Source organism: Pleurodeles waltl, chromosome 4_1 (genome assembly GCF_031143425.1).
Source record: "Pleurodeles waltl isolate 20211129_DDA chromosome 4_1, aPleWal1.hap1.20221129, whole genome shotgun sequence".
NCBI lineage: Eukaryota > Metazoa > Chordata > Amphibia > Caudata > Salamandridae > Pleurodeles > Pleurodeles waltl.
In genome coordinates this window covers 904,904,843-904,920,944 of record NC_090442.1, presented here as the reverse complement: position 1 = coordinate 904,920,944, position 16,102 = coordinate 904,904,843, and the positions used below count along the sequence as shown (strand labels likewise).

At 42.9% G+C, this 16,102-nt stretch overlaps 1 protein-coding gene across 2 annotated transcripts in view; it reads left to right on the top strand.

Moving 5' to 3' along the window:
- The window catches only part of GRM8 (glutamate metabotropic receptor 8), a 2,784,122-nt gene that overhangs the window by 1,293,853 nt on the left and 1,474,167 nt on the right, over positions 1-16,102 (top strand). For both annotated transcript variants that reach the window (XM_069229648.1, XM_069229650.1), the window contains exon 6: positions 15,816-15,953. In XM_069229648.1, the coding sequence (XP_069085749.1) occupies positions 15,816-15,953 (138 nt within the window). The remainder of the gene's footprint in view (positions 1-15,815; positions 15,954-16,102) is intronic.

The window sequence follows — 16,102 nt, the reverse complement described above, 5'->3', positions numbered from 1 at the left end:
AGAGGGCTGTAGGGCTGCACCAGGTAGACCCCTGCATGACACATACACAGTGTGTCACACTTTGGGTGTAGTGGTGGTTTCCACCTGGAAGTCCTGGCTCACCAGGCACATATTTATCCTCAGTGTACAGACCCCGGACTTGGTGTCCAGTCTCAGGATACCACCGCAGAACTGGTGAGACTTAAAGTGTAAGTAGGGTACAAAACACCCAGGGCTACTGCCCCTGTCTCTAAGAAACCTCAGAGGTCAGAAAAGCCTGGATGGCCTGGTACCTGGCTCTTGACACTGCCAGCTGTCAGTGGCCTTTGTTGGTTATTGTTCTTATGGGCAGAGTTTTCCTTGTGTAGGGGACATATGTCTGATCCAAGGGGTGGGATGGGCCGCATTACTTTGTTGGCCATGGGGATTCTGTCTGCCTACTGGAATGCATCTGTGAGCAAGTTAAGGCTAGATGCTGCACCAATGGGGTCCGCAGAAGAGTAGAAGGGTTCCCCAGGGGTCGATTCAGTGGCTCAGGACAATATAGACAGAGGGATCCATCTGACTTCAGAAACGTGTAGAACTGACAAGTGTCCTTGCATAACAGGGCCTTCATCCATGTTCTAGCTCCTAATCAGGGAAGCACCATCAAGGTATTGATTAGTCAACCCTGGCATTTGGCTGGAGTAGGGTCATGTTGGACTTGGCTTTTTTGCAGGGTTAACCTCAAACTAATTACCGTCACTCTCATGTTTTCTGAACCTGCTTTTGTTGGCTTTTAGGACTCTGCACACCTTACCACTGCTAACCAGTGCTAAACTGATTGTGCTCTCTCCTTAAAACATGGTAGAATTGACTTACACCCATTTGGCATATTTAATTTACTTGTCAGTCTCTAGTAAAGTGACACTAACTGTGCTTAGGGCCTGTAAAATTAAATGCTACTAGTGGGCCCGCAGCACTGATTGTGCGACCCACTTAATTAGCACTTTAAACTTACCTCAGGTCTGCCATTACAGCATGTGTGTGTAGTTTTAAACTGCTATCTCTACCTCGCAAAGCAAATACTTTTACCTGGCCCAAACCTTCATTTTTAATACATATAGCACGATAATGTAGGCCCTAGACAGCCCCAGAGGCTAGGGTGCAGGTTATCTAAAAGTTTGGACATGTACATTTATGTTTTATATGTCCTGGTAGTGAAAAACTCGTAAATCCATTTTTTCAGTACTTCAAGGCCTTCCTCTTCCATAGGATAACACTGAAGTTGCCTGATTACATTTTATAGGCTGTAATTTCCAAATGGAAACAGGCAATCCCTTCATGTTTGTTGTCTTTGGAATTTTAATGAGAAATCTTAACTCACGATGAAGTAGGATTTTAAATTACAATTTTGAAAATACCACTTTCCTGCCTTAGCCATTTAGCACCTTTAGAATGTCTCTATAACTGTGTGTAGCTCACATTTGGGCTTCGTGTAGTCCTCCTAGACAGCCACAATAGAGAACTTAGGTGTGCCTAAATCAGCCATCACTGGCAGGATGGGAGGGAGGAGCTAGGTGCAGCCCCGCTTTCACTTAAATAGGCTGTGTCCTGCCTCCACAGAAAGGGCTGCATATCCCTTGTAAGCTTCTTCCCCACTTCAAAGGAACAACTGGGTATAAATACTGGACCTCAGACACCGACTCTTCAGCACACGTCTGGACATATGGTTACTCTGCCAGGAAGAAGAACTATTGTGCTGCAGAAAGGGCTGCTACTCTGCTGGAGTGCTGCTCTAAAGGAGCTTCTACCCTGCTGTGCTCACCTGTTGCCTTCTGCTCTCTTGCCTGGCTGGGAAGTGAACTGTAACTTCAACCTTGAACCCAGGAAACCAGAGTGACTCCAAGGGCTAGTCTGCTGGCATCCTGAATTGAGCATCAGGGGCATAAAAGGCCCCCCAACATCATGCACCAGCCCCTGGACCAAGCTGCAGTGAGTTCCTAACCCCCAAGTGGTGTCCCTCATGTCCTGGACTCTTAGTGTGGCTTAAGGAGTTTGAATTCAGGCTTTTGGGCTCTTAGTGCTTGAGAATGGGCCTCTTTGAATGGAGACCTCACCGCTTGCACCGCAATTCAATGCAAAGTTCTGACAGCTGCCTCTTTGTGCTACAGTATCGACTGTAAGAGGGGGTCCACGAACATGAAGTTATAGCAATGCCCGCCTGCTATGCCTGCTCTTCGTGCTATGCTAACAGCCTCCTGTAACACTCTCTGGGTTTGTTGCAGCCTCCTCCATCGTGAATGGGTCGCTTGACAAGAATTTGAGAAGGTAAACTTCTGCAGGTCTAACCTGGTGATTGTAGCCGACCTGCGCTCCATCGCAGTTGGCATGAAAGTGTGACTTTGACCCAGTCCAGTGTGACCAGATTGTTAGGGTTGGGGCAATTTTACACTAACATCTTTAAAAATTCATAATTCAGGTTCTGGTGATTAGATCTCAGTCATTTCTGTCTTGTTTTATTATTACATTTTACTCTATTTGTCTAACTTGGTGGTGGATCCTTATTGTGTGGTGTTTGTCACTTTATTACTGCTTGAAATGTTGCACAAATGCTTTACACATTACCTCTGAGTGAAGCCTGAATGCCATGTGCCAAGCTACCAAACGTTTGAGCACAGGTTAATTTTGGGGTTGGTTTGTGCCTCCCCCTGACAAGGATTGTGGTTACCCTGCTTGACCAGGGCTCACACATCAGTCAACCAGTAACCCAGTTTCTTATAGTGGCCCTTGAATGGACAATTTATGGATAGAGAGGGTGAGAATGCCCTACAATTCATATAGTGTTCAGAAAACATCATAACTGTTTTTGAAACATGGCAGATGTGCCTCACTAAGAGATATATCTCGATATAGGTTTGGATTGATACAACACAAAATCAAATATGAAATGGTGGCAGGCATTGTAACATCAGAACTCAACTTCAGTAACTTATTACCGTTGAGTTCTGACATCTTTTCTTCATAATTGGTGACTGGGTGCCTCACAAGTTGGCGATTATAAGGAAATTATAGCCAGGCGATTATACCGGGATTGCAAAATCCCAGGTACTAGAATACAATAAACATGACAGCAAAATAAATAATATTGTTACACAATAATACACCTGGCAAATTGTGCACCTCCAGTACCATTTCAATATAGACATTTCATTTTGCACCCGAACATCTGTATGATAGCATGTAAGAAAAGTCCCAGACCCACATTCTTCAACGTTACAATCGCTAGACGCCTAAACACTACATTTTACTATTTTAATTCAATGTCATCATTATTTTTTGGCTTGAACAAACTATCAAGCTACAAGCATCTAATCCCCAAACGACTTAGTTACATTTGTATCAGTGTTAGGCACATGCCCAGATAATATTTTTGTGGTTTCTCATTAGTAAGTTGGAGGGAAACAGTTGCTAGACCCACATGCTCAATAGAGGATGCAATTTATACAGTCCTTAAATAATGATAGAGCAGACACTGATATTTACTCGTTCAACAGCTTACACCCCATCTGAGTTTTGAACGACAAACAGGGGGTAGTGTGTGCTTTGAGGTGTGCACACACACAAAATTAGGCCCTTGTTTCTACAAGATTTGCATCAGGTTTTTGCCTAATGAAAATCTGGCAAGCCAAACACCTACAGTGTGCAATTTGCATCATAATTTTAATCTGGGTTTAGGGACAAAATAAGTATAGGAGGAATTTAGTACATTAAAATTCCAAATCCTGTGATTTCTTGTGCTCTAGTGAAGGGTACTATATTAACTGTTCAGTGACAAAGTCTGGTGAAGAGTAGGCAGACAAATGCATCTATGGTAAAAGTTCACATCTTCAGTGAAAGTCATGAATTGTTTTCTTTTCCAGCCCAGTTTGTAAGTGGACTATGTGAGCATTTCTAAACATGTCCAGTCCAGTAGTAATGGTATTACTGTTCACAAAATGTCAGTAACTCACCTACTGTACTTGCCCCATTGAATGGTACAATATTAACTGTTCAGTGACAAATTCTGGTGAAGAGTAGGTGGACAAATAAATCTATGGTAAAAGTTCACATCTTCAGTGAAAGTCATGAATTGTTTCTCTTTTCCAGTCCAGTTTGTAAGTGGACTTTGTGAGCATTTCTAAAAATGTCTTGTCTAGTCGTAATGCTATTACTGTTCACAAAATATCAGCAACTCACCTACTGTACATTTTCTACTTACCAGACCGTGGTCCAGTAGTAAAATTGCCATCGCTTTTTTCTCCTAGTTTACTAAGCAGTAGTGCCAGGGAAGTGGCATGGTAAAGGGGCCCCATGATGATTGTCCTACTACTGCATGTGGCTGGTAATGTGAAAGAAATATTGGGAATTTTATGGCATCCCAGCGGTTTTGCCCCAAAGTCTGCCATTGGCCACTGCAGAAACCCTGATGCTACCAAAAAGCTCAGGAAAGGAACACATGAGGATACCACCAGTCCTGAGCCCTTGAGGTGCACTGCTACACAAGCCACATCTTCCCTCACTGGTAGCTAATGTCAGTACTGCTCCCTGTTCATGACATGGTATGTATAACTGGTGGCATGAAGATTATGGCAGAGAGAGTGGGAGGGAGTCTGCAAAATGCATTGCAAAATCACTGTGACATCAACTCTGCCTTCTGGTCCCTAATTCTCACATTGAGCCCCGTATACATTGACATTTTAGGGATTCCTTCTTAATGTATCCCATTCAAAACTGCATGCCTCATGGAAATACCAATGAGAGGGGCCACCAGCAACTCTGGGGTTGAAGTAACTGAGGAATTTCAAGTTGGTCTCTGTGGGTTGCCTTATGAATGTGGAATTACTAAAGGCCTGATTTAGAGTTTGCGTTTTTTGGACAGGTTACTCCATCACAAATGCACTGGATAAGTTGCCAATGAGAATAAATCATGAACTATTTTAGAAGAAGTTCTTCACAATCACCAACGTTATATTAAGGAGAAAGAAAATGGAAAGCTGTGAAGGGATGATAATGACTACAAGAACTGCAGGGCCTTTACGTATGCATGTACATTTGATCATGTCAAAACCAACACATCTGGAGAATCTAGCCCTAGGGGCACTGCTAATTTACAAACAGTGGCTTCAAACAGTGAGACAGATATATTGAGTATCTCTAGCAGTACTAGTATTGAGTCTTCTAATTCTACAGGACAATCCACAAATTCTTCCATGAGTAATTCACTTTTTTATTAGAGCTAGTAATATGCTGCAGAGGAAACAAACTATCCCTCAAAAGACAGGATACATACGCAGGAAAACCAGTGGCAATTTGATGGATTTATTATTACTTTTAATTTGATACTAAACATGCCACATTTAGCTCCTTCCTATGGAAAATAAGACTTTATTATTTTAAAATAAAGTCTCGCCACGTTAGCCTGTGGAGCTCATTCACTACAATGGGGGAAACAGATTTAGCTATCTTTCCTTCACCATGGCTTATAAGGCATATTTCATAAAGTCTCTGCTTATAGTTACACTGCACCCCCAACCCTGGGGACACTTAAGGCAGAACTCAGCATTGGCTCATAAGTAAAAATAGGGTAGTTTAGGACTTTGGAATTACTTCTAATTCCAAAGTCGAATTTGAAGTTAACTTTACATTAAAAACAGCCAGCAAGGCAGGCCTGCCTTTAAAATGACACTGGGCACCACAGCAGTGCACCTATACCGGGGCCCCCACATCTACATGCCCTACCATATAGCATGGACTTATAGGTAGGTTGATACAGCCAATTATAATTAGCCTAATTTGCATATCCATTTTAATCAGAGCACCGGCCCTGGAACTCTTTAGCAGTGCCCAGGGCACCATCAGGGTCAGAAAATCACCCGCATAAATGAAAAATGGGGGAAAAAGTTAGGGGGGCTTCTGCAATCAGTCCAGTTTTCCAACACAGGCCCCTCCCAACCAACATGCCCATGAGAATCAGCCCAAACCTGGGAGAGTCTACCTGGCTTGTCAGGTGAGTAAGACAGTGAGAAAACTGGCTGTCCTTTTTGCAGGGCCTACTCTGCCTTACATCCTCCTGTCATGGTCACTTCCTCTGGGTAGTTAGAAATTGGGTTTCTGGTTGGCTAGGGTATGCACCTAACTGAGGCGGAACCCCTCACTCTAGTCAGGGCCAGGTAGTTACACACCTAAAATAACCCCTGCTCACCCCCTTTGTAGCTTGGATCGAGCAGTTAGCCTTATCCCAGAAGCAATGTGTAAAGCGATTGCAAAACATACACCACACGGGACACAATAAATACACCACAAAGGAAATACAACACCCAGTTATATAAAAATAAACTGTATTGCATAAAACATCATTTGACCAAAAACGACATGCATCAGAAATACCCTGCTACACAAGCAGTTATCAGAACATCACAAAGGTTACTAGTACTCTGCAACATTATGCAGTAGTCAGGTAAACATATGGGTTACTGGTTATTCTGTAACAGAAGCAGTAGTCAGATTGACATCATTATCATGAATGCACATGTCAGAATAAACACATAATCATGAAAGCCAAAACACTGTCCTCTAGCCACATGGAAAAAACATTACCCAAATGGCAGGTCATTCTTATCACCCAAAACAAATGCACTGGACAGGATTATTCCCAGCAACATCTTCTAAACGAAGGTTACAGCGCGTCTGCGCTTCTTTTAAAAGGTATATGGTAATTGCAGCATCCTCTGCCCAGCGAAAGGAGCTTCTGGGCTCCTATTAGGGATAATGTGGTAATGGAAACAGATTACTGGCAGGACTGGGGACCTCCATCGAGGATCACCACACTGGCTTGCTACAGACATCCAGGAAGACGTACTGCCACGGCCTACCCCCTTCTAAGTGGTGAGCACAAGTCGGGAGGGGTGCGCAGACCACCTACCCGGCTGGGTGGCCTCTCTGGGTCTCCTACACGGGGTCGAACACCAACCAAGTCACAGCAGCTGCCTGCATCCTCGAGGTGCAGTTGCTGTCTTCCAATTGGAGCCTTGCCTCGGGGTGCGTCCTGGGCTTTGTCTGGTGCGGTCTCAGCGCTCTTCACTGGACCCGCCAGAGGGAACGAAGAACCACAGCATGCCTCTGCGTCTACGGGTGGCGGCAGCCTCCTGGCAAATGGACTGGCGGGAAGATTCCTGTGGGGAGACCTTGCCCGGTCTTCCCACCATCAGGAGCTCCTCTAATGCCCAGACACACCTCATGCTCCAGGCTAGTGGCACAGCGGCTTCTCAGAGCTCCACTCCTTTTCCAGCTGTCGAATTGCCTGCACAGAAAGTGCAATCCCAGCTTTCCCTGGTACTAACACGGGCAACTAGGCAACTTGGTTCCCGCTGGGGTGATTCCGCCAGCGCTATCTCCTCCTGCTGCTCTGAGAGGAGCTCTAGCAGCCAGCTGTGGGGAAGTCAACAGCTCGTGCTGCCAGAGGCTGACCAATCAGACCAGGGCACCGCAGGGCTAAAACTGGTAACTTTGAGTAAGAGTTCTAAAACTCTTTCTAGGTACTATTTATATCAAAACCCACAGTGGCAAGTTGTTAGATTAATTATAACTTTTAATTTGATAATAAACATGCCATAATTAGCTCCTTCCTGTTAAAAAAAAGATTTTATAAAGCCTATGGAGCCCATTCACTACAATAGTGAAAAACGATTTAGCTATTTTTCCCTCACCAGGGCTTATAAAACATCTTTTATAAAGTCACTGCTTATAGTTATACTGCTTCCAACCCTGGGGACACTTAAGGCAGACCTTAGGGGTGGCTTATATGTAAAACTGAGGTAGCTTAGGACTTTGGAAGTACTTTTAATTCCAAAGTATAATTTGGGGTTAACTTCAACTTAAAAGCAACTAGCAAGGCAGCCTGCCTTTATAATGACACTGGGCACCATAGCAGTACACCTATGGGTGTACTACATATGCTGGTTCCCCCTAACCTACATGCCCTACCATATAGTGGGGACTTATAGGTAGCTTGGTACTGTCGGTTATAATTAGCCTAATTTGCATATCCATTTTCATCAGAGCACAGGCCCTGGGACTGTTTAGCAGTGCCCAGGGCAGCATTAGAGTCACCAGAATAAGTGAAAAATGGGGGCAAAATTTAGGGGGCGTCTACAATCATCCCAGTTTTCCCGCACCTGGCCTCACCATGTATGAAGGACTTTTGCACCAACAAATAGGCGAGTGGCTCGCTGTAATAGCGTATTATCAATAAAAGACTTATTAGGACTCTTGCCATTTTCTTATTTACCGCTTTATCCCCATTTTTAGGCTTATCATGGCCTCAGCATTTGACTAACATCCAGTACTTTACTCAACATGCGTATTGTATTTCAGTTATGTTATTAACTATACTTAAATATATTTACGGCACCCTGCCCTTAGTACATGGAGTTCACCTAGTATATTTACGTCCATTTTCAGGTTACTGTGAAGCCATTGACCAAGATCAACCACGACCAAATGAGCTGTATTCTTTTCACATACCTTGAACACTAATGGGGTAGGTAGATCCGGATTTGGCCTTAGTTGGCATGACATGGCTGTAGTACAAAGGGGGTCTGTGTTCACACTTGGTTTATAGCATCAGTCATGATAACTGCACCTTCTGGCTGGCTGAGAGCTTCGCCTTTCTCGCATAACATAGGTAACCGCCTCCGTCTTGGCCTCAGGTCTTTAGCAATTGTCAGCGTCCACGGGGTTATCACACCCAACAGGACTGGCAACAAATTGTGACTACTAGGGTATGTGATATATGGGGCTGTATGCTGACCGAGGGTTTTGATTAGTTTATTTTTTCGCTTTTATTTTTATTTTTAGCAGAATTTACAAAACGGGACATCCACATGCATTTAATGGATAATTACATGAAGTTTTGAGTACACTGATTTTTGCTTTATCTGTATACTTACTTGAGTGATACACTTTTTAGATTCAGTAATTAGTAATGATTCACTTATCTTTTTGGATTTATGGCCTTACTTGTTGCTTACAATGACCTATACACGAAAGTCTGCAAAGTTCATACATTGTATGCCTGGATTCTGTTCTGGTCCTGTTGTCATATATCACTCTTAGTATCAGGCTGGTGCTCACTGGCTGATTGACTCAGTGAGGTCGTGTGCTCTTAACTCATGATTTAAGTAGCATTCCTGTTTTCATGTATGTACATGATTACGACACCTTGTATATTTTCTTTGCAGTTATTGATAAAGTCTTGATGATGAAACATGTGTCGGATGTTCAAATGCACTGGATAGGTTGCCTATGAGAATAATTCACAATGTTGTTCAAACGCACTGGATACGTTGCCTATAAGAACAAATCATGAACTATCACACAATGCATGTTGGAGAATTTTGTGTATCTACAACAGACGTGTACTCATTGGACGTTCATTGTGTGCCTTGGTATTTTTGATGGACTAATCAGCCCAACTGGTGTTTTTCCATATTGGCGCATCCACTCTGGTTGGCTGGGTGTGTATACTAGGACAGCATCTAATTGAAAATCATGTTTTGTATATGACAGTACCTCTAAATTTATGTGCTTCTTTTTTATGTGCAGACAGGAGTGTAGCCGCCGCAAATTCTGAAGTCAAACGTGACAGATATCTTGTCCGCCATATTGCGATTTCCATAGCATATTAGGGATCATAATATCGCAGTAAGGAATATCCGTCACGTTTGTGATGCAAACTCTAAATCAGGCCCTAAGTCTGATTCCCCCAGTAACTCCTAAAACAGCCAAAACCTTTGGGTGAAACAAAATGGATCTGCAGGGTACATGGTGATCTCATAATTCATAAGGCCTTATTATCATTTTCTTTCCCTTCTTTAAAATGTTATCTTTAGTAAATAATTCATGCATGCGTACATCATTATCATTTTCTTTTTATGAGTTTCTTTGTAAACCTCATAAATGAGAGAATGATTGGAGTTTCTCCTAATTGTCCAAAATTATTTTTGATTTGAATCAACAGTCACTTCCAGAAATCATTAGACTCTGTCCACCTCCTCCTACTTTCAGGAGACCTTTCACAACCTGTCTGTTTAAATCACTCCACTTGAGAACTATGTGTAACCCTGATACTCTGAATTCTAATTATACCTCTGTTAGTTTAATGAATGTGCTTTTTTAGTCTACTGTAATACACATTTGTAAGGGATATCTTCAGTGCTTCAACACTACTGTGTGGGTTGTAATTTAGAAGTCCCCCTAGCAGAGGGAAGAGAGGTATACATTTCAGGGTTTTCTGAAGGAATTGCTGATTGAACATGTGGGAGAAAGATCATTCACAAATCCTTGTTTTATATACGTAGGGAATGGTTAAGGCAAAGAAGATGATGGATATTTAAAAGGGAACTCACATGAATTAGAAGAGTAACACCCTGTTGAAAGGGATTTGGCTCCCTATTAAGACTTTTCATCATCAATGAATGATAGGTTGCATGTTCTGTGGAAAAATAAATACATGAAAACCTCATGTATTTATTTTTGACCTTAAGCAGTGGTCTAAAAATCCTTATTGACTGGGGCACAACATATTAGGTCAACCGGCATTTCCAATATTCTCCAAATTGTAACTAGCATTTTTGGGACCAGTTTGGAATTTTGTGACCTGATCTATGTATTAATAGGTCTACAATTCTTAATGGTAGTGAGTGATAATTCCATCTACATCATACATATTCATAAAGTAACTCACAAATTGTGGCTTGCTACGATTGGTGGCTGTATGGATTGTAGTGTATTATATGGTGTGGGTGTGAGATCTTACTGGGTTACATCAGACTCATTTGTTAAACCTTTATCTCAACCCTGGTAGTTGAGGCTTTAAGTCGTAAACAAAGGAACTAGTGTAAAACATTTAGAAGCACCAAACAATAAGAAAGTCACACAACACAAAATAAATTATTGTGAGAAAACAAGCCATTATTTGTGTGCCCTTCACAAGTAATTTGTCAACATTCACCTTCCACTGGGGAGCAAACACCCCATTTTATTTGTGTAGGCTAGTAATCACCATTCGCAGGCACACAATAAGAACACTCAATAAATAATTGTCCAGTCTGTGCTTTTCTTTACAAAAGAAAAAGTGCATTTATTTACACACATTACTCAATACTACGCAATAATTTACAAATATGCAGAAGCTGGTGGATGCTGTCACAGTTTAAACTTAGGATCACAGGTCAAGTAATACTTCATTCACTAACTCTAGTAACCATAATTCCTCTGCACGTATCGTGAATAGGCAAGCCTACTAATTATATGCCCACATTATCAGTAATTAAGGATGCTGTACTCTTCTGCACTTATCATGAGTAATCAGGCTTTGCAGTAAGCTGCTTGCATCATAAAAAATTAAGCGTTTCAGCCTCTCAGGAATATGGGCTAATGTCGGGAATAACAACCCTTTGAATAAAGCAGTGCTTAAACTCATGCCGAATAATAGTTTGAGGGTAAGTATTATCAAACTGTCATGAAGAACACTTGTCAGTAAAGCATTATTTAAATCCATGTGACAAACTGTCCTTTAATAAAGCATTTCTCAATCCACCATGTCCTCGAGCCTTCTTTAACCATCTTTAGGCCACAAACCTTGCAGCTATGAACTTAGTCCCCAGAGGGCACTGCACTGCCAGCTGTAGAAAACATGCTCTAGCCTTGGGAGTGTTTGAACTAAACAAAAATTCCCAGCAGTTTCCTTTTTTTTCTTTTTTCTTTTTTCTTTTTTTATCTTCGGGTGCCTGGTCCCACTCAGGCACCTTAAAGGCCAATGCGAGTTGAGGCCAGCTCAGAGATCTACACCCGGCCGCCCCAGCCCACTACCGCACAAGTAGCCTCTCTTCTGCTGACCGCGGGAGCTAGCAGCAGTTTTCTCAACTTCATACTCTTGCAGGCAGGGTGGTTGTTTTGTCGGGGCCAGTCATTATCCCCAAACACTGGCACAGGGAGCAGGGGAGGCCCACCATGTATGGGGAAGTGTTCTGGCACTCCCCCATCCTCCTCCTCTCTTTTGGGACCCGGAGTTAGGATGCTGGGCTCCCCCTCCTTCTCTCTCTTTGGGGGACTGCGATGGCACTCCCACATCAGTTGTAATAGAGGGGGACCAGAGCTGGGATACTAGCCCCCCAGAACAAGAGACCAGCCTGAGAGTTGTGGTCCCCAGGGCTCCTGAGTTCTCAGGAAGGTGCCCCACGCCTGCCCCTCTCAGAGATTAAAAATAGTCGATGTTTTTTGTGGTGAACCCCGGCCCCTGGCCCACCCTCAGAGTAGTTTCTGATGCTGCAGCAGAGCTCCATGTGGTTCCTGACTGATTGCCCTGGGGAAGTCAAAGGTCGAATCCTTTTTCCTCTCATATCTTGGGCCCCGTTGAGCCATTTTGCATGCTTTTGGGCTTGTTTTACTCCTGCTGGTAAGCCCTATTCACCTGGAGCACTTTCCTGAGGCGTCTTGCTGGCCTCCAAGTTGGCAACTTTTGCACGGAGCTGACTCCATTGACTTTCCTCACCATTCTTCCTGCGCTTTTTTCCTCTGGGGCTTCTCTCTTCCTTGGCACAGAAGTCCAGTTCTTTTTCCCAGCTGGTCGTTAGGGATCTAGGGGACCTCCTTTCCTGATTCTGTGAAGATCCCCAGTGGTCCTGAGGGTAGTCAAAGTCCTTAGTCCAGAGTTCTTTCTTCCAGTTGTCCATGGCTGCCACCTCAAGTTTCATTGTCCAGCAGAAAATCACAGCCAAGAAAGTGCTCTCCTCCTTGATCAACACCTTTTACGAGGGAGCAGAAGTTTCTAGAAGCGAGTCCTCCCTGGCCCATTCTGGGGTGCCACATCACCTCTCCGCCCTTGTCCCAACCAGGCAGCTGGACAATTAAAAATGGCGTTACCCAAGGGTCACTAGTTATATCTCCTTTGCGGGCCTCCTCTCTGCCCCTCACTGACATTCCTGCCAGGGCCTTACCCACCAAATCTAAAAAGGGGACCTCTCTCCTGTGTTGGCTTCAGAGGCCTGGGCTCCCTCCTATGTGCATTGGGATTGAACTGGCCCATCCCTGGTTCAGAGTGACAGCTGAATGATTGATGCAGATCCTTTATCCCCACCTCTTTACTTCTCAGGAGCTGAGTGAAGCACTGTTAATTGCTCCCTTTGTATGGGGGTGCTTTTTTCCTGCTTCTGGAAAGAAATGTAATTAATTTGGCACAGCAAGGTGACAAAAGGCCCAGGCTCGGATCCTGAGCTGAACAAGAGAACTATGACAATCCTGGATAACCCATAAGCTGTACAGATGTCTTCATGGAACTCTCAAATTTGGGTTTGGCATACAGAGTCCACCTCAGTTCTATACATCGCTGGTGTCTGTAGGCCAAAGCAAAGCAAACTGCACCCTAAGGAAGTCTTCCTCATAGGTGGCTAATGGAGTGTCACTACAGACAAGACAGTAATTCACACCAGTTTTCCCTATGAGTGTATACTACCATTATGAGGCCTTCCCCAGGTTCATATCCAGTCCTGTATAGTGCCCTCTGCACCAGGCTACCTGTGCGCAGTTACAAATCTGCAAATGACAGGAGTCTCACATGTGCAACTTCTACATGTGTGCATGTGTTCCTGTGTAACCAGCCAAGTGTCCTTTACCCCTGCAGCATTGTAGAAGCATTATCCTAAAAGGCGGACACTGGCAATAAACATGCGGAGTCCATTTACCATGAGTTTCCCATGGATGAGTCACCAGCTGTGAGGCTCACCCACAGTAAGGTAAAAAAGCAGATGATCAAAAAAGCAAAAAATCCGGCTGGATTGATAGGCATAACCCATTATGGGTCTGTGTTTAAAAAACAAGAAGTTCTAATCTTTTAAAATATGTGTAGAAGAGTAGGGAGTGGTCTCCTGAATCGTTACATACTCCTCAACATACTTTTCTTTTACATTCATGAAGTGGAGGGGGTCACTAGGGGCTTACCACTCAGTGTTGGGATTTCAATGTTTTGTTATAAGATTTCAGTTGCAAACCATTGACACGTACCATAGCGAGTCACTATTTTGAAGGAATTACCTAAAGACGCCTCTTCCAAATAGCTATATGGGATACCGTCAAAACCCACTTGCGATTCAGTAACTTGTTACTGAATCACAAAAAAGGTGTTTTGTACATTACAAAATGCCTTTTAGCTGTCACAAGTTTTAGGGTTTGCAACCGCTATATGATTTTGCACGTTTGGCAGAGGTTCCGAATGCACTGAATGAAAATGGGGTGTCTGGGTAAGCAGCAACAGGTCTCGCAACAAGGTCATTTTAACTCTGGCACTTGATTAAGATGCTACCTAACAGACCACAGAAATGGGCCATCGAGGAAGAACAATTTATGGCCACGAGATTGTCAGACAGCAAAAAAAACAAGCATTTACAATGCAACGGGTTTCGCATTACATTGAGTTAGAGCTATTAACGTTGTGAACTCCTAACCGGACTTTTCATGACACATTAAATGAAAAAAAAAAAGGAGCACAAAATAAAGAGAAAAAGTTGTCCGGAAACCATACGTAAAATATGGAGTCTTGTATGTTTCCAGTAGTTTACCAGTGCTGTCGAGGAGGGCTAAACATCGGAAAAGGCATGACATATGCATACTTTTCACGAATGAAAACAAGCGGATTTTACAAGGCAAGCCCATGAACCAATGAAAGTGACTGACATAACATGGGTGTGGTTAAAATCCCCCAAAGAGAGATTAGAAATGGGACTGAGCGCTCTGCGCTCAGTCCCAAAAAATAGACAGCAGCTCAAAGGGATGTACATGTAGCATGATTAGTACACATACTTAGAAATACAGGACCAATTAAAAATCATCCCAAGGCTACTGGTCATATTTAATGCATACCTATTACAGGTTCTCTGGGCTACATGCAGTTTAATAGATGCTCTTGGAGTAACTTTACCCTGGACCTATCTTTTCATGGCGGAAGGCACACCTCCAAGATGCAGTATGCATTATTCACTTGTGTACCCTATAAACATATTTTACGAGCTGCCAGTCTCGTTTCAAGAGAAGAATGCCTTTATCGACTGCCAGGCTGGAAAAGATTATGATGTGTCTGGGGGACTCTGGGAACATGAGGGAAAATTATTTGGTGTAAGTTTTAATTTCAGTGAAGGACTAGACCTTTTAGTAACAAGACAAGGCTCTTCTGAGCTGGATCATGGTTTTATGTACGGGAGAATGTGGAAAATAAATACCCTGATGTTTGCTGAAATTCTGTCGGATTAATGAGCCACTAGCCCATATTGTGAATTACTTAAGAATACCTGGACGCCTTCCACTCTGGCTTGACTTCTGGGAATATGTCATGTAATAATGGGACAGTGTGCTTCACCTTTTCTTCTTTCTGCTGGTCAGACTGGATAGCTGCAATGCGGACATATAAGTGAATGAATGATATCATTATGACAATTTGCATGCTGTCAAGATGGCTCAGCGAGTAAACAATCACTTTAAAAAGTTGATTCTTCCCAAAAAAAAGCGTAACAGCCTACTCTTTAGGCGGAAAAATCTCCCCCACAAAGGGTTGGCCCTAAAAAAAACTCGACAGAACTAGTCAGTGGGGGATAATTTTACGAATGACCTTCATGGTTGATTTATAATTGTACCCAGTGATACAAGCAAGCCTTTCCTCATGTTCTTCAAACAACATTACAACTTACTCTTGACAGCAAAATTTTTCACAGAAAAAGTGCATACATTTGTCAATAATAATTCTTTTTCTCCTTTTTTTTCAACAGCATTTGATCGCTATTTCAGAAGCCGCAGCCTGGCTAATAATCGAAGAAATGTGTGGTTTGCAGAATTTTGGGAGGAGAATTTTGGGTGCAAGCTTGGATCGCATGGGAAACGAAACAGTAATTTAAAAAAGTGTACAGGTAACGTTATGATATAGAGGCACATGATGAAAAAGTAATCAATTGGGTCTATGTCATATGTTTGAAAGAATTAACATGTTCTTTGAAAACCTTACGACATATTTTTCTTTTGTGAAGTTATTGATTTGAAAAAAAAAAACTGTAGCTGT